At 45.9% G+C, this 24,674-nt stretch overlaps 1 protein-coding gene across 1 annotated transcript in view; it reads left to right on the forward strand.

Annotated features, from left to right (window-relative positions):
- ACBD6 (acyl-CoA binding domain containing 6) overlaps nucleotides 1–24,674 on the forward strand; it is an 87,819-nt gene that overhangs the window by 653 nt on the left and 62,492 nt on the right. Inside the window, exons 2-3 of the mRNA XM_044301333.1 lie at nucleotides 8,482–8,546; nucleotides 14,337–14,433. Coding sequence (XP_044157268.1) covers nucleotides 8,482–8,546; nucleotides 14,337–14,433 — 162 coding nt within the window. The remainder of the gene's footprint in view (nucleotides 1–8,481; nucleotides 8,547–14,336; nucleotides 14,434–24,674) is intronic.

Here is a 24,674-nt window from a genome sequence, read left to right on the forward strand (position 1 = left end):
GTGTGTGTGTAGGGGGGGTCCTGTCAGCAGGGCATGCGCGTGTGTGTGTAGGGGGGTCCTGTCAGAAGGGCATGTGTGTGTGGGGGGTCCTGTCAGAAGGGCATGTGTGTGTGTGTGGGGGTCCTGTCAGAAGGGCATGCGTGTGTGTGTGGGGGTCCTGTTAGAAGGGCATGCGTGTGTGTGTGGGGGTCCTGTCAGAAGGGCATGCGTGTGTGTGTGGGGGTCCTGTCAGAAGGGCATGCGTGTGTGTGTGGGGGTCCTGTCAGAAGGGCATGCGTGTGTGTGTGTGTGTGTCCTGTCAGAAGGGCATGCGTGTGTGTGGGGGGGTCCTGTCAGAAGGGCATGCGTGTGTGGCCCTGCACATTCATCAGCGCAGTGAGCGGCACAGGCAGCGCAGCGATACTGCTGCCTGAAACAACCAATCACAAGGCTCCGTACAGTAAGGAGCTTTGTTATTGGTCAGTGTAAGCCGGCTGCCGGAGCTTATGGCACAACGCTTTGAAGTGAGGAAGGAGGCGCGCATCACTGGTGGGGTAAGTGGCCATGCTGTGTAGTGAGGGTCCCAGATCTGAGCCCCTTGTTTTTTTTTTTCCTTGTCCAGCCTCACATGCTATGAACACATATGTGAGCTATAGTGGTGCTCGTCCGCGGTGTGCGCCCTGCAAGTAGTAACTGTGTAAAGGTTTCAGCTTCCCGCGCTTATCTGTAGTACAGCTCCTATAGTGCCGGCAGCGGTAGGAGCACAGCTGTTACCCATGGCAACCACAGAATGGTGCCAGACATGTTACCTCCCCCCCCCGCGCCCCCAGAACGGTGCTAGACAACGGTGCCCTTGGCCCTATCTTATATGAAGGATGGCCTTATGCCTATCCCATGCATGCTTAAACTCCTTCACTGTATTTGCAGCTACCACTTCTGCAGGAAGGCTATTCCATGCATCCACTACTCTCTCAGTAAAGTAATACTTCCTGGTATTACTTTTAAACCTTTGCCCCTCTAATTTAAAACTATGTCCTCTTGTGGTAGTTTTTCTTTTAAATATTTTCTCCTCTTTTACCTTGTTGATTCCCTTTAGGGCTCTTTCACACTTGCGTTCTTTTCCTCCGGCATAGAGTTCCGTCGTCGGGGCTCTATGCCGGAAGAATCCTGATCAGTTTTATCCTAATGCATTCTGAATGGAGTGAAATCCGTTGAGGATGCATCAGGATGTCTTCAGTTCCGGACCGGAACGTTTTTTGGCCGGAGAAAATACCGCAGCATGCTGCGCTTTTTTCTCCGGCCAAAAATCCTGAACACTTGCCGCAAGGCTGGATCCGGAATGAATGCCCATTGAAAGGCATTGATCCGAATCCGGCCTTAAGCTAAACGTCGTTTCGACGCATTGCCGGACCCGACGTTTAGCTTTTTCTGAATGGTTACCATGGCTGCCGGGACGCTAAAGTCCTGGCAGCCATAGTAAAGTGGAGCAGGGGAGCAGCATACTTACCGTCCGTGCGGCTCCCGGGGCGCTCCAGAGTGACGTCGGGGCGCCCCAAGCGCATGGATCACGTGGTCGCATGGAACGTCATCCATGCGCATGGGGCGCTCTGACGTCACTCTGGAGCGCCCCGGGAGCCGCGCGGACTGTAAGTATACCGCTCCCCGCTCCTACTATGGCAACCAGGACTTTAATAGCGTCCTGGCTGCCATAGTAACACTGAAAGCAGTTTGAAGACGGATCCGTCTTGCTATCCGCAAAAATGCGGATCTGTTTTTTGGCGGATTAGATGCTGACCCATTCACTTCTATTCCACGGTTCCGCAAAACAAATGAAACATGTCCTATACTTGTCCGTCAAAATCAGGACATGGCTCCATTGAAGTCTTTGGGTCTGCAAAAATACTGAATGCTATGCTGTAGCATTCAGTATTTTTGCTGACAGCATATGGCCGTCTGAATGAGCCCTAAAGCAAAGGTTTAATGCATACAGTGATGTCACAGAACAGTGATGTAATAATAATGGCAGGGTTATGTGCACAGTGAGGTCACAGTGCAGGGGTAGTACACCCAGTGATGTAATAATGCAGGCTAATGTACAGTCATGTGGCAGTGGTCTTATGTTTAGTACTTAATGTCGGATAAATTAGCTATTTATGCATTGTAGACAGTTCTAGATACTAGTAATGGTTTCCCTGCATAAAAGCATGTTATGTAGGCCTTCGTATTAACTATTTGAATTACTGTAACTTTTGTACTCATTGGCTAAAAATGCTCCTCAAAAATGTTAAGAGGAGTATTTTTACTCTTCCAGAAAAAAATGTAGCGCGACCTCTGCCGTACAGCATGTGTTTTTTTTGTTTTGTTTTTTTGTCGTCGTCCCCCCCCCCCCCCCCCCCCCTCCCCTCACACACACAACTTTTGGGGTTCTGATCCTCATTACAATACTTCTGTATTGTAATGCATTGGCTAGAAGTATATTACCAGTGTATCGCACTTACAGCTCCCTGCCTGTGAGATCCAGGCGGCTGGATCTCACAGGCTAACAGGAGGGCATCAGGCTGCCGTCCCAGCCATCGGTTTCCCTCTCATCAGCACGGGGACCCGATGGGGAAGAGGAGGGAGCTGCCTCCCTCCACACACCCTGCACATGCCATGGTCAGCGCTGTTTACACCGATGCCGGCGCATACAGCAGGGGTCCCGCTAACGGGAACAGCTAGTCCCTTGCAGCTAATCGCACTTGCCCGTTCAGCGCGTCATAGTACTACGGCGCTGGTTGGGAAGTCACTTCCCGCAGCGCCGTACTATTATGGTGCTGGTCTGGAAAGGGTTAAAAACCACACGGTGAAACAAAGAAGTGTCCTGTCCATTCTTGACCTGGATTCCGCACCCCAATATTCCCGAAGAATGAAAATCCACACCAAATCCATAAAAATAAAAAAAACTGTATTAAAAAATATCTGATGCGATTCCACCATCACTGAGTAGAGGTGATCCCATAGAAATGAGGGATCGCCGCGACAGTCGCTGGAAATCCAACACGACTGGATTTCTTGCGACTGTTGCAGCGATCCTGTTTATGTCTTTGGATCACTGCTACTTGGCGTTCCCGGCCGCGACCAGTGTAGCCCTAGCCTAAATCGCAGCAATTTCAGAAGCGATTTTTACAGTAAGTATCTTGGAGATTGCTCTGAAATCCATGTGATTATGAAATATCACCCGCTAGACACGAGTCTACAGCGGGTACACAGCGATTTCATGTCCGGTGATTACACGGCCTAGTGCAGTGATGGCTAACCTTGGCACTCCAGCTGTGGTAAAACTACAACTCCCAAGATGCCCCCCTTGCTTGGCTGCTCCCAGAACTCTCTAGAAATAAATGGAGCATGCTGGGAGTCGTAGTTTCACCACAGCTGGAGTGCTAAGGTTAGCCATCACTGGCCTAGTGTGACAGTCTAGGGCTAGCCTCAGCCTTCTGCTCCTGGTGTCGCTTCAGGTGGTGGTATGTCAGACCTCAATATTCCTGGAGTTCATAGGAGGCTGTGGCCCAGTTTCTTATGTAATGTGCGTGACTGATTGGGATCAGGGGAAGGCCTCACATGGCAGAGCTCGTACGGCAGCATATGGAGTATCTGTGCACTACAGACTCGCGGTAAGCACTTCCATGACCTGCCGTATGGTGCCCGCATACAGCCACGTATGACGGTAGTATTCTCCCCTAGAAGCAGTAGTGGTAATCCATCACCGAGGGGAGTTCTGCTGTGATCATGCAATGTGCTCCTCTTCTTTTCCGCTCTCCCAGTTTGTGAATTTCGGCAGATGTAATACACCAGCAGAAATGAGAAAAGAGCACCTGGAAAATGTAATGTGGCCTGAGATTGACTAAGTATAAAAGGCTGGTGGTGCTTGGCCAATGATCAAAGCCAGGCTGGTGCCCCCTTTATGTTTGGTTCTGCAGCAAGGTGTATGAAGGTCACATTAATAGTGGGTGGCATGCTGTGATACAGGAGGCCATACAGTTCCCACCTCTGTAACCACACCTATACTTAAAACTGAGCCAGCAAAGTCCCAGGGGGCGCACCACGCATGTGCAGCCACTCTCCTTTCATTTCTTTGGGAGTGCTGCTTGGCTATTTTCAGAAGTCCCACTGACGTGAATGGAAGGCCCACCAAGCAAGCGCGGTTACTTCTATGGGTCTGACGGCTAGCGACTATTTTCTGCAATACTATAGGAATGAATAGAGGGCAGCCGGGCATGAGCGGTGCGACCTGTGGGACTTTGCCGCTTCCGTTCTAAGTATAGCTGTGGATCCCAGATGTGGGACCCCCATCTTTTAGATATTTGGGGGCATATCCTAGCAATATGCCCCCAATGTCTGACATGGGACAACCCCTTTAAAGAGCAAATTGTGTGGGCAGGTGTTGGGCCTCATTCACATTTCAGTTTTTCGCTAATGTGTGCAATCCTCATTTTCTGTGGACAGCACACGTACCCATTGATTTCATTGTGTCTGTTCATACATCAGTGTTTTTTGGAAAAATCATGAAGACGTGCTACTTTGGTACATGATGGGGACCAAACACTACCATTATGGTCTGAGTGCGTGAAAAAAGACGGACACAACACACATGGCATCAGTGCTACGTCCGTGTTTGGTCAGTTTTTTTCACTGACCACTGATAGGAGACGCTTTTGGAAATTAATTTTCAGCACAGCAGTGGCTGTGGAATATGGAGGGCAAAAAATGGACATGGACCAAACGCAGACATCTTCACAGATGAAACGTGACTGATATTTTTTAATTAATTTATTTTTCCTAACTGAGCCACAAAAGGCAGTAAAACTGGTTCCTTGATGTCTTGGACATACTGAAGGCTGGTGAACGTTCCCTCCACGAATACCAGATGGGAGGGTAGCTAATGGCATGGGTATTTGGGGGGGGGGGGTATATTGTCCAGCCTTCAGTATAACCAGGACATCATGGACCCAGTCCTACTAGCCTAGTTCACATTTCCATTTTTCACGAATGTGTGCTATCCGCATTTTCTACGGACCGCACACGCAACCATTGATTTTAATGTGCTTGTTCACACATCAGTGGTTTTTAGAAAAATCACGAAGACGTGCTCTACCTTGGTCTGTGATGCGGACTAAATGCCCTGATTGTAGTCTGTGGGTCTATGAAAAACCACTGACATGACACAAATGGCATCCGTGTTCTGTCAGTGGTTTGCATGGACCTTTGGTAGGAGATTCTCTTGAAATTTTAACTGAGCATTGTCCTCGGACTACAAATGACACACGGGCCAAACATGGATTCCTCATGGACATTTTCATGGATGAAACACGGACAGAAAAATATTGGGGCAGATTAACTAAGGATGTGTTCACATGGGTGGGTGTCAGAGGCTTCATTCTGGGCCAGCAGTGCAGATTCAATCAAAATAGCAGACCTTCGTCTACAGATGCGCCAGGTAAATTTGGTGCATGGCTAGACTCCTTTTGTCTAACTTTACGCCACACTTTTGCCGCATGTCGCCACTCACAGTGCCTCCCTTGTCTGGCTGGAAAACAGAAACTGGCAAGCTGGGCACAGTGGATCGCATTCAGTGCAGTGAAGAGCACAACTGTGGATGTGTTTGGTGGGACCTTGCATTCTCTGTTTTTATTGTCCCTGGGATTGAACTGGTTGGACTGCCACTTGTGAAACATTACAGTTGAAATGCCACTAATAGAAAGCCAAATATATTAAAGGGGGTTTTCCTGGAATAAAATGTTGATGACTTAGGCCGTTCCCGTATTAAAGCCCACAAATTTGAATGGGTCTGGAAGGTGCTGTGTGGAACGGAGGCACGGAAGCACTACAGAATGGGTCTGGATCGGTTTGCAGTAACCGCACAGGAATTTTTGCATGCAGTGCCATCCATCCTGTCTCAACGCAAACTTAGGGCTCATGCACACGAACGTTTCCCAAAAAGACGGAGCTGCAAAAAATCTGCATTCCGAATTTTGCGGAACGGCTGGCCCTTCATAGAACAGTCCTATCCTTGTCCGTAATGCGGACAATAATAGGACCTGTTCTATTTTTTTTACCGAACGGCCATACGGAAATGGAATACAAACGGAGTAACTTATTTTTTTTTTTTGCGGACCTGTTGAAGTGAATGGTTCCGCATACGGGCCACGGACACGGAAAGAAAATACGTTTGCTTGCATGAGCCCTTAGGTATAGTTCATATCACTGTTATTTTTCCTTCTGATCCATCAGTAGAACACAAAAAAAAAGAAAAAACTTCTTTAAAAAAAAAAGATCCTGTTTAGTTTGCAGTCTGAGCCATTTCCATCTGTATTTTTTACATTTTTTTTCGAGATGAGAAAAAAAGTACTGCATGCAGTGCTTCCCCCCCCCCCCCCCCCCCCCCCACTAAAAAAAACGGAGAGTGGCTTCTGCTACACTCAGTCAGCGCAACACATCGAAGCGCCGTGCTGGAATCTACATTGTGATGTGGGCAGTACTGGGGGAGGAGAAGGAAGCCGTCTCATCCAAGCTCCCGCCGCTGTGCCCTACACATTGTAGTGTATCAGAGAGTGGCTCCCTCTATGCTAACCTCTGCGTTTGGCACCTGCTTCAAAAACCTGTAGCCGGCCGCTCCTGCTGCATTCAGCGCCCACATCGAAGTGATGTAGGGGGATGTGGACACTATTACAGTCGCCACGGTTGGATGAGCTATCTAATATATAAAGCTGAGTGTGTGTATGTATGTCTGCTAAAAGAATCTGCACCGTTGCATTTTAAATCACATAATTTGGCACACAGGTACATCAGGTGTCCGGGAAGGTTTTAGACTGGGTCTCAGCTCTCTAGCATGAGATATTCCAAAACAATGCAAATATGGCACCATCACATGACCTACATTAGCCAATAGAAGCCTGCAGGTCTTTCTCCTCATATCCCAACTGCCATAGACATGGTCACATGACCCTTATCAGCCCATAGAAGTTTGCAGACCCTTAGTCTCCACATACACACAGTTTTGCACCAGGTTTCCATAACAACCCATCCATTTTTCTTCACCGCTGTAGGTCCGCTTTAAAGGGGCAGGGTGCTGTGGATGACACTGTTAAGGGAGCAGAGTGCTGTGGAGGTCACAGTTAAGGGGGACAGCTGCTGTGGAGGTCAGTGTTAAGGGGAAGATTGCTGTAAAGGCCACTGTTAAGGGGGCAGGGTGTTTTGGGAATCACTATTAAGGAGATGGGGTACTGTAAAGGTCTCTAATAAAGGGGCAGCCGCTGTAGAGGTTACTGTTAAGGAGGTGGTCCGCTATGGAGGTCACTGTTAAGGAGGAGGGTTATTGTGGAAATCACTGTTAAAGAGACGGGGTACTGTGGAGGTGGCTGTTAAGGGTCCGGCCGCTGTGGAGGTGGCTGTTAAGGGGCCGGCCGCTGTGGAGATGGCTGTTAATGAGACTGGGTACTGTGGAGGTCACTGTTAAGGGAGGAGGGGACTGTGGAGGCTACTAATAAAGGGGCAGTGGGGTACTGTGAGGCCACTATTAAAGAGGCAACGGGGTACTTTGAGGTCACTGTTAAAGGGGCAGTTGCTATGGAGGTCTCTGTTAAGGAGGCAGGGGAATGGTGGAGGTCACAGTTAAGGGGACTGTAACCTATGGTCAGTGTTAAGGGGTGGGTGCTGTAGAGGTCACTGTTAAGGTTGCGGGCCCCTGTGGAGGTCACTGTCAAGGGGGTGGGCTGCTGTGGAGGTCCCATTTTAAGGAGGCGGGTCAGTGTTAGGGGGTGGGGGGCTGTGTAGGTCACTGTTAAGGGGGCGGCGTACTGTAGATGTCACTGTTATAGGGAATATGGTTTATATCTTTTAACGGCACACACAAACATTAAATCAAATAGATTAAATGTACCCATGCAAATCGATCTATAAAATGTTGCACTTCTTGTTTTCACTGCAAACTACTGCAGAATCTTTCTTCAGGATCCATAGAAAGCTGGATGACCTTACTTACCTGTACAGCAGTGAGGATAGTCCTTTACCATCTCTTACCCTTCTATTTCCATGTAAAAAGCTGATGTGCCGCTATTTAGCTTTTCATGACTGTACTGCACTAGATAAGCTGTTTAAAAACACACTTTAAAGATTCTGATATTGATGGCTTATCCTCAGGATAGGTCATGAGTATCTGATCAGTGGGGGGCCGACTCATGACACCACCACTGATCAGTTGTTTGAAGAGGCTGTGGTGATCCGGTGAGCAGAGTCCTCTTCCTAGGCCAGTGACGTCACATGGCTTAGGTGAAGCTTCGTCCCGTTCAAGTGAATAGGGCTGAGCTGTAATACCAAGCATGGCCGTTAGCCAATGGATGGCACTGCGCTTGGTAAGCTGAGAGGAGACTCTCATATTGATGATCTATCTTGATCAGCATCTCGGGAAAATCCCTTTAACTCTATTCATATTGGTTTGTACCTGACCTTATGTTTTGTGCTTGACAGGTGAAGGTTGGAAAATGCACAACGTCGAAACCAGGATTCTTTGATTTTGAAGGAAGACAGAAATGGTAAGATGATAAATGTCTTTGTAGATGTGCTGACCCTGCATTTCTGCTTTCTCTTTCCGTTATTTCTACCACTTAAAGGGTTTGTCACCAGAATTAACCCTATTAAACTAGCCGAGATTAGCGATGTGCTAATGTCAGCTGAACCTAACTTGCCTATTCCTACTTGTATCTATGCCCCCGTTACTCCAGAAATATAACTTTTATAATATGCTAATTAGCATCTAGGTGCAGGGGGGGGGGGGGGGGGGGGCGGGGGGCGCGTTGCCCTTGCTCCTAGAGGCTCCGTTCTCCCACCTCTGGACTTGCCCTGCTACACTAGATTGACAGGGCCAGGCAGCCTTCACCTCCAACCGCCGGCCCTGTGCGCTGGGGAAATCTTGCGCCATTCAGTATTCGGCGCAGTGAGGAAGCCGTTAGCCGGCGAGCGCCCTTCACTCACTGCGCCTGCGCCGAATACTAGGTACAGGCGTGAGATTTACATGGCAGACAGGGCCGGCAGTAGGAGACTAACGCTGCCTGGCCCTGTCAATCTAGTGTAGCAGGGCGTGGCCAGAAGTGGGAGAACAGAGCCTCTAGGAGCAGGGGCAACACCCCCTCCCTCCCCCTTCCCCCTGCACTTAGATGCTAATTAGCATATTATAAACGTTTTTATTTCTGGAGTAACTGGGTTATAGATAAAAAGTAGGAATAGACTAGTTAGGTTGAGCTTACATGAGCACATCGCTAGTTTAATAGCGTTAATTCTGGTGACAAACCCTTTAAGGTTCACTGTTATTGGCACTCTGCCTTACTAAAGGTGAGTTTTTATAGGGGACGTGGATACTTTCCATTTACCGTCTGTGTATGGTGAAAAGCTAAGTTATTTTAAGATAAGACTTTATTGTCATTGTAATTACTTACAACTAATTTTTGTTTAGTAACTTTCAGGATTATGAAACTGCCATGTATAATGTTCACATACCATACAGAACCAAAGTGCATACTTGCAATCACATCAATCCTAGCCCACGTAAGTGGGTCAAGACTTAAAACAGTCTATGTCTTATAAACATCCCTCCATCCCCCCAGTTCATTCCCAATAACCTACAGCCTCAACTGAAGACTTAAGAAAACAGTGCATCAATCAGTTATTAAAGTGCATTTGTACAAACACACAGCCCTACAAAAGAAACTATTTCTTAGCCTATTGTCTGAATGAGTTGGATCCTTTAATTATCGTATTTTTCGGACTAGAAGACACTTTTTTTTTTCCTCCCAAAAGTTAGAGGGAAGTGGCAGTGCGTCTTGTAGTCAAAAGGCTAATGACCGTTCTAGAAGTGGTCATCAGCATGCTTGAGGCACAAGGAGAGGTGAGGGAAGCCCTGCACTGGCTTTACTCACCCTCCCTGGTCTTCTTCCTGGCCCCACTCTGCATGGTATCCTGACAGCGTACAGCATCAGGCGTAGTGCACATAGACACGCGTTGTGGCCTGGCGCTCTGCAACATCAGGTCACAGTGCAGCGTGGGCTGTAAGAAGACCAAGGAGCAATGAGTGGCAGTGCAGTCCTGAGCAAGCGAGATAGTGTGTTGTGTTTTTTTTGGGGGCGGAGGTGGGGTTTGTCTGAAGAAATATATATATGAGAAAAATCCACAGCACATCCAAGTTGTAAAAAGTAAAAGACGGCTTTATTCACCCGAAACGTCGCGTGTCTGGTGAATAAAGCCGTCTTTTACTTTTTACAACTTGGATGTGCTGTGGATTTTTCTCCTTTATATCCTTGGAGGTGGATCGCCTCCTCAGCCGCTGGCACTCCGACCGTACTGTCCAGATAGCTGTGCTGCCCACACCTTTCTATATATATATATATATATATATTTTTTTTTTCTTATTTTCCGCCTTTGAAATCCTAGGTGCTTCTTATAGTCTGAAAAATGCGGTATACTGTTGGTTGTCTTGTAAAAACAATCATCCTATACCGTGTCTAGCTTTGGACGCTTAACCCCCACAGTTCTCTGGGCCGTCTTAACTATCCTAGTCATATGTAATATTCTCCCCCCTGGCACTACCATACCACACTGTGATTCAATAGGACAGAATGCTCTCTCACACGCCTATAAAAATTACCTAACGGCTGAAATGGAAGTCTATCCTTCAATTACCTCATGAAGAAAAGCCTTTGCTGGGCCTTTACCCAATGAGACGTGTTAGTATTCCATCTCCAAAACTTTAGGTTCCCTACTCTTTCTACCTCCTCTTTATTTATAAAAAGAGGCAAAAGTGCCATCTTCTTTGTTTTATCAAATATCAATTGCAGAACGCTCAGAGCTATGTATTTTGCTCACCAGAGTGACTGCAAACCAGCTAAGCTGCAGGAAAGGACCCCCCTTCGATCAGATAGTGATGGCCTATCTAAAGGGTTGGACATCCCCCTATAGGACTACTTGTGTCATTATGTACTATTTGGATGTGATTGTGGGGAGTCCCCCATTTGGCACTTACTCTATGGGCCAAAGCAGAGAGCTCCTATGTATAGATGCGTATATACTATAGAGGGCAGTGGAGTTTATTCCCTTTATTCCCCCAACATCAGCCTTCACAACACCTCCACCCCACTAAAATCAGCAAATTCAGCAAGCATTCATCTAATGAGTATGCCTTACCATATTTTTCGCCCCATAAGATGCATTTGTTTTCCCCAAAAGTGGGGGGAAAATTGTCCCTGCGTCTTATGGGGGCGAATACTAATGATCGCTTCCATTATGGAAGCGCTCATTAGTACCGGAGGACCAGGAAGCGGTGAAGGTTCTATACTCGCCGATTCCTTGTCCTCGGCTGTCGACTGTGCTGTGTGAGGGCGCTCTGTGACCTTATGCTGTGCACGTCGGATCACAGCACAGCCGACAGCAGGATGAAAAGGATTGCACTGTGGTTTAGGAGCAGCGGCGGCGTCTGGAGCAGGGGATGTAAGTGTTTTTTTATTTTAAGTTCTGAGGCATGGGGGCTCATATGGGGGGGTTGCTGAGAGGCATGGGGGCTCAAATGGGTGCTGATGAGAGGCAATGGGGCTCTTATCTGAGGTCTGATTGGGGGTCATTCACATTGGGGTCTAATCTGAGGTCTTATTGGGGTCTTATTAACATTGGGGGTCTGATAGGAGCTGTGAGCTGAGGTCTGATTAACATTGGGGTTGTGACGGCTGGTCTGACCTGTGGTCTAATGAAGAAAAATGTTTTCTTATTGTTCTCCTCTAAAACCTTAAGTGCATCTTGTAGGGTGAAAAATACGGTGTTCCCCTTTTTACAGGATCAGGGATGGGTATCTAACTATTGAGGTTCTGACCACTGGGGCTCCCATCGATACAAAAGGTCCTGTTGTCCCATCTGAATGGAGCAGGATGTTGAGCATGCATGCTGCCGGGCCATTAATTCTCCTTGGGACTACTGGAGATGGCCCAGTTACGGTACATCGCTTGGCAATTCCTGGCAGTCCCATACAGAATGAAGGCACATGCTCGTCCTGTTGCTCCACACAGACTTGAGGTTGTCTCGATGAGAACTTACCTTTTTAATAAAATAAAAAAATTATATAGTAGTATTACTTTTCTTTGTCTTGTGCAGCCACTCACAGTATTATCCGTTTTACTTAATTTTTGGATTAGCCATACAAATGGACATGGAACTTTATAGACATCGGTAGAGAAAAATCCAAAAAGTTGACACCTATCAGTACCAGGTTTAGGCTCATTGGCTCCCGGTCTCCTGCGCCTTGTTCAGCCCTGATCTTGTACACGTTATATGTCTGTATCAGGAAGAACTAGTTTTAATGTTAAAAAAGGGCACATTATACAAGTCATGCTCTGAATCATCTGCTTATATTTAAAATCTATTCCGTCAGGTTAATTCATTATGACAAGCCCATCTGAAAAGAGAATTGCTCATTCGCCCTGAATTATAGCTTCCATTTAATTAATTTCCAAAAAGCCAGATTCATTTCCATTCACATGCTCTATTTAATTTGTTTTGTTATTAATTTTGTATTGTTCTCAATATTCCCTGATGCTATTGAAGTACCACTTATAAGGGCACTCTATAAATGATACTATGGTGCTAGCCGGTTTGTAATTTGCATGAAGGAAGTGGTAGGTTTATATACCTCCAGTATAGAGATGAGCGATTCTACTGATTTGGAATTCGTCCCCAATTTTTTTTAAATTTGGATTCTGGCAAACCAGTATTTCCTATTTTCCTAGCATTCCTTTTGTTTGAAGGGAGAGTAAGAAATCCATGGTAATATCTGCATGTGTTACATGTGCCTTTATTGTGGATTTGCTGCAGATTTCGCCCTCTGAATTGCTAAGGGTAAAATCGGCTGTGGAAATTGACATGCTGCAGATTTAACGTACGAACTGCTTGTTAATTTACGCTGCAGATTATTTTTTTTTCTTCACAGCACTGGCATGAGATTTCTTTAAATCTTATTATTATTGTTGGTACTGAGATGCTGCATGCAGATCCCCAGCTTTTCAGTCCCCTGTGGAGCTAGTGTTGAGTCAAGCGAGCGTTGGATCATAGATCTGAAGATGCTTCGGTCTAAACTTCGTATAAAGGATTTCCAGAGATCCGTCTCCGTGCAACATTCAAATGTATGGGCTCCGCCGAGGTGAAAATCGTTATCACTGAAGTCGCACGAGACTTCTTTAAATAACTTCGGCGATCAATTCTATTGCTTGGAAACCATTTTAAAACTTGAATACAAAGTCTGCTTTGGTACCGGCTGATACCTTCGTACTGAAGCCAACTTTGGATTCAAGTTTTAAAATAAAGTCTAAAGTTATTCACCAAAGTCTCACAAGACTTCGGAGATGACGTACTTCCCTCACCGGAGCCCATACATTTGACTGCTGTACGGAGACGGATCTCTGTATAGCATTCAAACAGCATCAGCAATCTCTCCTCTCCATACTGTGGAGGAGATCGTTGCATGTAAATCCTTCCCGACAGTCGCCTGCTAAGTTGAGCTACGTAAAGGGACCTTAAAGTTGGCCCATCTTGGACATGGTGGCATTTCGCTAGGATATGCCTCCAGCGTCTGATATGTGCCAGTCCCACCTCTAAGACCCACAGCTGTCCTTAGAATGGAGCCTGCTTGGTGCAGGAGGGTGCTCTGCGCATGCGCAGCAACCCTCCATTAATTTCTACGGGGGTGCCGAGAATAGCAGAACGGCATGCTTGGCTATTCCTGGAAGTCCCATAGAAGTGAATGGCAAGCGCGGCCACCGCACCATTCGCTTCTATGGGATAGACAGAAAAAGCTTAGCCAGAGCTCAGCTATTTTCGTCAGTCACATAGAAATGAGTGGAGGGCAGTCACACATGCACAGTGCACCCTCTTGCACTTAGCGGGCTCCGTTCTAAAGATATAGGTGGGGCATATCCTAGTGATATGGGCCAACCCCTTTAAGGCACTGCCTGACACCTCTGATGGCAGATTATTGCCTTTTAAGAACAAAATCCTTCTTTCCTTTGATCCTGTCGAAATAATTTTCATTATAACATATTTATTATGTCTATGGCCAGCTCTACAGCTGCATTGTTCTTTGTACCTGGAACAAACTCTTATAAGGGATTAGAAGTAAAGATTTGAGTCGGTCCCAGTATATGTGATTAGTCAGGAGGGCTATATATGCCTTCCTGTAAATGGGTGTGTTCAGGAATAGAGCTGTGGATTATTTTATTTTTTTGCTGAAAATTTATTAAATACTTTGCTTGTAGGTCATTGTTCCATATTTTTTATTTTTTTTTTACTCATAGGGAAACATGGAAATCCTTAGGAGATTACAGCTGTCAACAGGCCATGCGAGATTACATTGAAACTGTGAAAAAGCTAGATCCAGACTGGAAACCAAAGGTGCGATTTATAATTGTCATCGGGATACTGTCCTCTATAATACACAACCTCCGGCTGTGGGACTGCATGCGGTCTGTGATTACTTTCTGTGTGGCCTTGAACAGGAGGGGCAGATACAATGCATAATTTAGAATAATTTTACACTGGCATTTTGGCTTTCCGTTTCTGAGATCCGTTCAGGGCTCTCACAAGCTGTGCAAAACGGATCAGTTTTGCCCTAATGCATTCTGAACGGATAAGGATCCGCTCAGAATGCATCAGTTTGCCTCCGTTCCGCCTCCATTCTGCTTTGGAGGCGGACACCAAAACGCTGCCTGCAGCGTGTTGGTGTCTGCCTGACGATGCAGGGGCAAACTGATCCGTCCTGAAACACAATGTAAGGCCGAATGCACACGGCCGTTTTTCACGGCCGTGAGCAGTCCGTGGAACCACGGGCTGGATTCCTGCTGAGAGCAGGAGCGCACAGCGTCATTGGTTGCTATGACTCCGTGCGCTCCCTGCTGTGGCCGCAGTACAGTAATACACTGGTATGATCTATACCAGTGTATTACTGTACTGTGGCAGCAGCAGGGAGCGCACGGCGTCATAGCAACCAATGACGCTGTGCGCTCCTGCTCTCAGCAGGAATCTAGCCCGTGTTTCCACGGACTGCTCACGGCCATGAAAAACGGCCGTGTGCATTCGGCCCAAGTCAATGGGGACAGATCCGTTTTCACTGGCACAATAGAAAACGGATCCGTCCTCCTTTGACTTTCAATGGTGTTCAAGACGGATCCGTTTTGGCTATGTTAAAGATAATACAAACGGATCCGTTCTGAACGGATGCATGCAGTTGTATTATCAGTTCGGATCCGTCTGTGCAGATCCATGACGGATCTGCACCAAACGTGAGTGTGAAAGTAGCCTTATATGTGTGATATTGTTTCTGGTATCTTGTGGCATACCTTGCGTCATAGATGGCCACAGCAGTGGGACAACTTGGTCTTCTTGCCAGTGCATATCCTGATACCGGGAGGAACTGGGGCATGGCTGTAGTGCCCCTTTGTGTCAGTGTGTGTTTGTGTATGTATGAGTTTTTTTACAAGACCTAAAAATGGAGCCCCTTTTTTTTTTTTTTTTTTTTTTAAATTAATTTATTTAATTTTTTATTAATTTGTGCAGGTCCCAGAATAAATTTTCTCTGGTAGTCCAGAGCTGCATTTTGCAGGCTTCGAAACTGAAATCTCCCAGCGTTCTTTCTGGATACACCTTTGCAGCGCAGTTTGGGGGGTACTGTATATACCAGGCATCCTGTTGCACAGAACAGTATTGTCTGCTCTCCCATTCTCCCTCACAAAACAGAAACCTGATGAATGCCTTTTTAATTCAGTGTGAGCGAAACCTAACATTAGACCTACCTTGTTCCATCGCTATTGCACTGCAATGGGTTCCCAATCACTTGAATAGGAGGGAGCTGAACCATTGAAATGAATGGGAAGGCTTAGATGTAATTACCCTTGCGTGCTGCTGCAATGTCGACGGTGAGGAGAACACTACGCTCATGCTTGCTGTAGACAACCCCTTTAAGCACTGCCGACTTTTCGTACTTTTTTTTTTGGGGGGGGGAATTGTTGACGTGAAAAAGTGGCAAATTGTAACGCAGATATATTGTCCTAATACGCAATTTTTTTTCGTTTCCTAGAAGTGTATTAAAACCTCAGTAAGGCTACTTTCACACTAGCGTTTGGGGCTCCGCTTGTGAGTTCCGTTTGAAGACTCTCGCAAGCGGCCCCGAACAGATCCGTCCAGCCTTAAGGCTGGGTTCTTGCCTGTTGAGCGTTTTACAGCACGTACGATCGCGCTGTAAGACGCCCCAAGAAGTACATGAGCTTCTTTGGGGCGTCTTGTCGCGCGTTCCCGTACATAGACTTCAGCGGGAACGCGCGACAATGGGCGTTCGCTTGTCTCTGTATGTGCGATTGCAAACGCCCGTACAATCGCGCATACAGAGCGCTCCATCGCGAACGCTCAATTCTGAATCCAGCCTAATGCATTCTGAGGGGATGCGGATCATTTTATTGTTCCCTCATTGACTTTCAATGTAAAGTCTGGACGGATCCGTTTGAGCAACTTTCACACTTCGAATTTTTTCTAAAATATAATTCAGACGGATCCGTTCTCAACGGATCCCATCCTCTGCATTATAGGAGCGGATCCATCTGTGCAGACACCAGACGGATCCGCTCTAAGCACAAGTGTGAAAATAGCCTTAATATACCCCTATGATTGACTTGCAAGCTGAATGTGTACCGTAGATGTATGCACCTATGTCTGCCGCTGACCCTGTACTGCACCTTTCACGTCTCTTGTGGGGTCTTCTTATATTGCAAAGCATAGTCGAGTGTTCTTTTCAAAAAGGGCAAAAAAAAATTCATGCAGTCACATACAGGCCTGGTGTGTGAGGACAAGGACCTCTGGAGATGCTTCAGCGCTTTCTTGCTATCAAGAATCCTCACACTCTGACAAACTTAATCATAAGGCCTCGTTTCAGTGTCCGTTTGATGTCCATGGCAAATCCGCCTGGGTTTCATCCGTGAAGAATCCATGTGTCAGTTTTTTTGCCCTCCATGTGCCATCCGTATTCCACTGCTAATTTCCAGAGCATCGTCTGTGAGACGCTGACAGAACATGGATGCCACCCGTGTTGTCAGTGGTATTTCACGGACCCATAGACTTCAATGGACGTGTTTGGTCCTCATCACAGACCAAAGTAGTGCGTGTCTCTGTGATTTTTCATGGTCAGTGGAAAGCCAAATACCAAAAACAAACCCCTTTAAAATCGCTGAGTATGTGCGCTGTCCATGGAGAGCGGAGACAGCAGACGCCTGTGAGCAAAGTCAATGGAGTCTTGTCGGGATTCATTTGATAAAGGATACAGTTCAGGTGTCTTGTGAACAAAGCCTCATGGAGATATGAATGGATGTATGACCATGAGGAGCCATCACGACAGTCCTAGGCCGTGTTCAACCATCCTCCTCTGAAAGCATTATAGAATAATCTGTGTATATCATCCACATGCAGTAAAACAAAGATTCCCGATTACAGAGTGCTCGGTACAGAAAGATTTCAGGCCCTCCTGGCCTTTTGTTACCTTAAGGAAAGCCTTGTGCCTGAGTAAAGTGGATTGGAACGTGTCCGGCTGTGTTATCCTCTGTCAGTCTGTACAGTCGGTGGCTTTCCCAGTAATCCTTGCTCTTAGATGATCTGTAATTATTTCTGTAACTGCAGTTCCACTTGTATCCACTAGATGTTGCTCTTACACCAGGCAAAATTGAAAATGTGCAGATCCCGCAGGGCATGTATATCTTGGGGTACACAGCAAATATGTTTTTGTGATATGAGCACCTCTTGTGAAGTGCTTCACATATGTGTCTGTATAGTGCGACAATTGTCCCTTCACTTTGTGCTGTAATGCAGAAATTACTGCCTATGTAAGTATTCCCCAAGTATGTTGTTGGGACAAATAACCTGTAGGGGGCAGTAGAATCTTATTTTTTTTTTTCTTTTTTTCTTCTTCTTCTTAAATATCCTCTCTTCTGCTAGAGTTTTGTTTTATGTTTTGGGATTAGATTTTTACATTTTTGTCGTTGTTCCAAGATGCCAACAAATATATATCAGATCAGATTTTAAGGGTCAACCGTATCTATTGGTGGGATGAAAGCTGCAGGTCTCTCGCCAGTCAGTAGGGTGAAGGGGTTGCGATGCACCAGCTGCGGTGCTTCATTGTGGCTGTGCCTGGTATTGCAGATCAGTCCTGTTTTAAGCAGGGCTGTTTAATTATGCCAATCAATGGGGGCCCCCAACGATCATACATTGATAGGTCATCAATATCTTCCTTGTAGTGAAACTCCAGTTCCGTAAATCAAACGGTATTACAGTTCGCTTCCCAGCATCTGATGACAGAGCTAGTTACTACTAGAAAATGTTGAGAGTTGGCAGATGATATGGTGTTGGGTCAAAATTTTGGAGTAAATGGAGTTAAAGTGGCGCAGGTTGACACCTTTTTAGGTTTTAAGTGTTCCCTCGCCTAGTCTGCAATGAGAGGTTGCTTAACGAGAAAGGGGGCGCAACCTGAGATGCAACGTTTTGTGGCATAAAATTCTGTCTTAAACTCTTAAACTAAGCCAGCCATTAGTTGGCATAGTTAGGCCTTATTCAGACACGTGCTGTGATTGAAGGACAGCATTGATTTTAATGCGTTTGTTCACACATCCGTGATTTTATGCTATGGACGCATGCCCTATTTATGTCCACGTTTATGGACCCATCGCGCTGGCTATATTCTATGTGGTGTGTGTGTGTGTGTGTGTGTGTGTGTGTGTGTGTGTGTTTTTTTTTTTTTTGTTTTTTTTTAAATAAAATTCTTACATAGTCTTCAACAATCAATTTTGTTTTACACTAAAAACAGTGATATATATATATATTTCTTCCCTCCCACCCACTCTTTACCTGCTGCCTATGGTTCTTGAAAAAACATGTTCACCGCCCTGATGGCATCCGTTTTTCGTCCATGTTTCATGGATCATTGCTAGGCGATGCTTTGGAAATTAATTTTCAACGTATCATCGTCCATGTGATTTGGATGACTCACGGATGGCAAAAAAAGACACTGAGCAAAACGTAGATCCTTCACGGATGAACCACTGACCATGTTATCACGAATGTGAGATTGTGTCTATACCCGCACCAGATTTATCATCCATCCTGAACCCCTGTGATAAACTGGGTGCAGATCTAGGCAGCCATCTATAGGATAAGTAAATTTGCCCTATGCGAGAGCATTGCTTTCATGTTTGGAAGGTCCGCAGTTTACAGTGACCATGTATCAGTATACGCAGCATAAAATTAAAAAGGGTTTTCCAAGACCTTACTACTGATGGGTAACCAGTATCTGATCGGTGGGAGTCCAACAACTGGGATTCTTGCCGGTCAGCTGTTTGAGAAGGCGCCAGCGCTCACAGTAGCGCTGTGGTTTTCTCTCTACTCGCCAAGCACAGCGCAGTACGTTGTATAGCGGCTGTGCTTGGTATCGCAGATTAGACCTATTCACTATAATGGGGCCTCGCTGCGCCTAGAGGAAGCTGAGAGAAGGCCGTGGCGCTACTGCCTTCTCAAACAGCTGATCATCGAAGGTCCCGGTTGTCTGACCCCCCACTGATCAGATACACATGACCTGATGCAACCGCCATATTATACGTCTATACTTTATTGTAATCCGCAGTGTAGGATACAGTGCAGATGATGCACACAGTGCCATAGCTTTCGGACAAATTATAGACCCAGAATGGACAGGTGTGGAGCTAAATCCAGACAAGCCAGCCTGTGGTCTGCATCCATATTGATGTCCATATAGCCACCATACAGCTTTCTATAGATTAACATTAGATCTCTTGCTTCAGCCAGAAGAGAGGATTAATCTATGGCTGGATCGTCAAACTGATTAAAAAGTCATTACATGCAATCACTGATTAACCTTCTGTAGAGGAGGAGAACACGTAGTGACGTCAGAGGATAGGACCAGGGCCAGAAATGAGAGATTTGATGAAGCACAAGTTTACACACAGTAACAGGACCGGAAAAAATCCCCAGAGCCAGGTGGTCATCGCTGCTAGAAATCCGCTTCTGGCGGGGGGGTGCGACTCTGGGTTATATTTATTGGGGTTATTGTTTGGCCACCAAAAAAACGTTAAATAGTTTAGATAGATGTATCAATACAAAATGATGGTCCTTTTAAAGTGGTTGGCCCATCTGGGACATTGATGGCATATCACCAGGATATGACATCAGTGTCAAATAGGTGCAGGACCTAACTCTGGGACCCACTCCTAACTCCAGATCAGTGTCCCTGTCTCATTATATATAATATATATTCTATGTTCAGGGGATGGGGAGGACCCCACGTGGTTGTCTGCTCAAAGGCCAGATCCCTTTTTAAGTATTTAAAAAAAAAAAAAAAAAAAAAAAGTAGGGCAAATGTGCTATGCCTGTGGACAAATATATATTTTTGCAATGGAATAGATACTTCCCAAATATACCGTAGTATAAGGCCTCTTGCACACGGCCGTTGTGGGTCCATGCATTGGGGACTGCAATTTGTGGTCTTCAATGCACGGGCAACGTCCGTGCGGCAGCCGGGATGGATTGAGACCCATTCAACTTGAATGGGTCTGTAATCCATCTGCACCACGAAAAAAGTTATTTTTTATTTTTTTTGCAGTGTGGAGGCACGGACAGAAACACCATGGAAGCGCTCCGTAGTGCTTCTGTGGGGTTCCGATCCGTGCTTCCGTTCCGCGCATCCATGATGCGGAGTGCACACGGGCCGGTGTCGGTATGTGGGCTGCAATACGGCCATGGGCACATAATGTTCGTGTGCAAGAGGCCTAACAAGGATTTGTCCTCCCAGCAGCAGAGGGAGGGTGTGGGGTGCTGGGGTTATCAGGTCTTGTTACCTGGCATTGGTTTTTTGTCAGCTCCGTTTCACTTTGCAGCCAGTTGTGAGAGCGGCGAGGAGGTGACACCGCCTGACATCGCTGTGAGCACGCTGCTCTTTAATCTGGAAAATGATCCCGCAAGACATTGAGCCATCTGCCTGCGCTCGGCCCCCTCCTCTTCTGAAGCGGATACTTCACTCTTGGTGCCCAAGGGAGCATTTTGTGAATTAATGTGTTATGGTTGCAGTGGGAGTTAGTTGTCTCTGTGTGTTTTGTTAACTGCCCATCTCGGGTCTGTGCACATCATTTCCCTCCTTCCCTATGGGACGAGTTAAAACCTGAGAGGGTAAATGGGCTGTCTCATTCCAGCAGGCCGACCCCGGCAGCCGCCTCTGTGCCCGTTTGTTTCTCCCCAGCACACAAGCCCTCGCCCTCCTGTCATCTGCCAGAGAATTGCAGCGACTTGGGCCAGGAGTATGCTACTCCTGGGGGATCCTTTGCTCTTCAACTAATTGAATTATGGCTTTGGTGTCAGTATGGTAGGAATACAAATCATATCCGAGAGGGGGGTGACGGGGGGGGGTGACAAAGCATGCTAGCTTTATAGCATAAAACCTTTTACTTACCGTAAGATATGCCTATAGATTATGCTACACATTTACCAATCCATATATCTGCCCTGTCAATTATTGGACCATCTGCATATCGGAGGACTGCACAGAATTGTCATTTCACTTGATTTGCTTTAAAGGTTGGATGGACTGAAAATCTAGAATAATTCAATGGATCAGATGCTTCTCTGTAATTAAAATAAGGCGACCACAGAAAATTACATTATTTCTAGAAATTGTGAAAAAAAAACTGGATGACGGCAATTCTAAAGTTTATTTTTATTTTTTTCCCCACAAGGAAAGATGTGAGGCACTTTGTGAAAGTAATAATTTCTTAGTAAATTTATCGTCCTTATACAAAGCTCCAAATTCCCTGCCTGTGACATTGTCATTCACAACAGATATTACTTGTGTGCGTATGAAATATGCATTGAATATTTGGCTAGCTTCACTATTGACTTCAGTGATATGGGGGGGGGGGGGGGGGAGCAGATATGCACAAGCAGTCGCTCTGTGCAAACCATGTCTGAGCCCTATGTCTGCTCCCAGCATATACATCCGCCCTATCCACAGTGTTCCATTTACTTGATAGAGAACTCGAGTGTCCCTTAGGCCTCCATCAGTGTATTCGGCATCGGCATACCCTTTTATCACCTGCTAAAAATATACCGCACAGTATATGCTACTGAAGGAATATACAGTGGCGTACTTTGGCGCCTTCTGTCAAAAATGTTCCCGACGTATACATCTGAAAAGAAGTCTCAGAAGTAGTTTGCACAGAACCTTAAAGCTATCTCTACAAAAAAATATAAAAAATGCACCCAGCCTCTGCAGTATAACCTCATTTTGCCAGGAAAAACAGCATTTATATACATTGCTACAATAGGCATTGATAGTGTATCTTAATAGATGTCTTGTCTGGTCCGTGGCGGTCCTGCTACTAGAATCCACACTGATGCAACAATCGGCATGAAGTGTTCCACGACGGGGGGAATCGAGCATTACATAGCGCTCACTCAAATCAAGTTGTCTGTGTCAGACAGGATGGGTCCGCATGAAACATTTAAAGAGGTTGTGCCAAGCTTTTAAGTTATCCCTTATCCGCAGGATAGGGGATAACTAGTTGATCGCTAGGGGTCCTTCTGGTGGGACCCCCACTGAACACGAGGACATGGGTCCTCATTCCCGTTCTGGTAGAGCGTCAGTTCATGCATGCGACCCACCACTTCATTCATTCACCATGAGAGCTCCAGAGACAGCCGACTACTGCACTGACTAATTTCCGTGGCTCCTGTAGAGAATGATTTGTGTGATCGGTGGGAGTACCAGGTATAACCCCCCCCCCCCCCCCCTTAGCGATCAGCTAGTTATTCCCTATACTGTACATAGGAGATGACCTAAAAGCTTGGCACAACGCCTTAAAACACTTGGAACAAATGTGCGTCAAGGAGGCCTAAAGGTTTATAATGCTGAAGAGAGATCGTGCGTCCTGGCAAGATGTCTTCATTTCTTCTATCTGGGACATGCCAGAATCTCTTAACTTGATTTCCCCTTTTGAAGACATTCAAGTGCAATTTTATCACGAAGGCAAAAAATTTGAACACACCTGTGGCCGACTTCACATACCGTTTTTTTCTTTTTTTTTTTCTGGTATTTTTTTTACCATAAAAACAGCATTGTGGTGTGTGTGGGTTTTTTTTTTTTTTTTTTCGTTTTTTTCTTTTTTTTCTGGTATTTTTTTTACCATAAAAACAGCATTGTGGTGTGTGTGGGTTTTTTTTTTTTTTTTTTTTTTTTTTTTTTTTTTTTTTTTTTTCTCCTTCCTCTCATATCAAGAAGGGGATGCAAAAAAAACAAAACATCCTTTTTGTTATTTTAAAATGCCACCAAATTGAAATAAGAATGCCATAAGCAAAGAACGCTTGTGTGTCCTTCATTTCATACAGTATTTCTCATTGAGCAGTTTTTTTTTCTGGGAGGCGGTGAACTTCAGCACTTCCTCCCATTGAAAACAGCAGGAGGCAGATACCATGCAGCCGCCGGCAGAATTTTTGACTGGAGTCCGGAGTCTGTCAAAATTCTGCCATGTTAGTGGACCCTATTGGTGCTGTTACACATGCGACTAAGTTGCAGGTATCACAAAGTGTTTACTGCTTGACTGTTCCTGTACTTGCAACATTAAAGGGGTCCTCTCACTTCAGCAAGTGGCATTTATCATGTAGATGATTGTCCATATTGCCTCCTTTGCTGGCTTTTTTAAATAATTTTTTATTTTATTTTTTCTCCCCATCACATTATACGCTGCTCGTTTCCATGGGTTATGACTACCCAACAGTCTAGCAGCGGTGGTCTTGCTTGCACAATATAGGAAAAAGCAGTGGCCTATGCATCCCCCCCACGGTTCTGGCCACCCAAAGTGCCCAAAACCAACTTCTTTATCTCAAAGTGCCAACACGTAACCTGAATACCAGTATAGTATACCTTCCATGTACTTTATCATTTAGCTATAATATCCTGCTTATATATTCACATAGCACGTCCTGCACTGATGAATGGCAGGAAAAGTCTAAGGCATATTGGTACACTATAGACTTTTTTTTTCCAGGGTGCGGGTGCCCAGAGAGAGGGCTCTGAGTGCCATAGGTTCGCCACCACTGCCCTATAGTGTGAAAGCATGGCCACCACTGCTGGATTGCAGGGTGGTCGTAACCCCTAGATACAAGCAGTGTATAATGTGATGGAAAACTGAATTGAGCCAGAAAAGGAGGCATTATGGACAATCACATTACATTAGTAAGTGCCTTTGTATTAACTGTCTACATGATAAATGACAGAAGTGAGACACTCCCTTTAAACCAAACTACAGGTGCACCCATGGCTTTGCCACCAACGTGTAATAGCGCCCTTATTCCAACCTCCTTTTAAAACGCGTCGTTCACACAGTTGGAGTCTATTATTTTATTGACCGGGCAATTAAGTCGCTCAATTCAGTACGAACAGTGACCGCACTGAGGTAGGTTTTACCTCGAGCCTCAGTGGGGGCACCTGTTCCTGGACATCGGGAGATGGGGTGAGCGGTGTAGAGAAATTGTCCCTTGGCGTTTCTTTAAACCACACATGGTCTTGTCTTAAGCTGTTTTAGTCATTGCTCGATTGA

The sequence above is a fragment of the Bufo gargarizans genome, chromosome 7 (assembly GCF_014858855.1).
Source record: "Bufo gargarizans isolate SCDJY-AF-19 chromosome 7, ASM1485885v1, whole genome shotgun sequence".
Classification (NCBI taxonomy): Eukaryota; Metazoa; Chordata; class Amphibia; order Anura; family Bufonidae; genus Bufo; species Bufo gargarizans.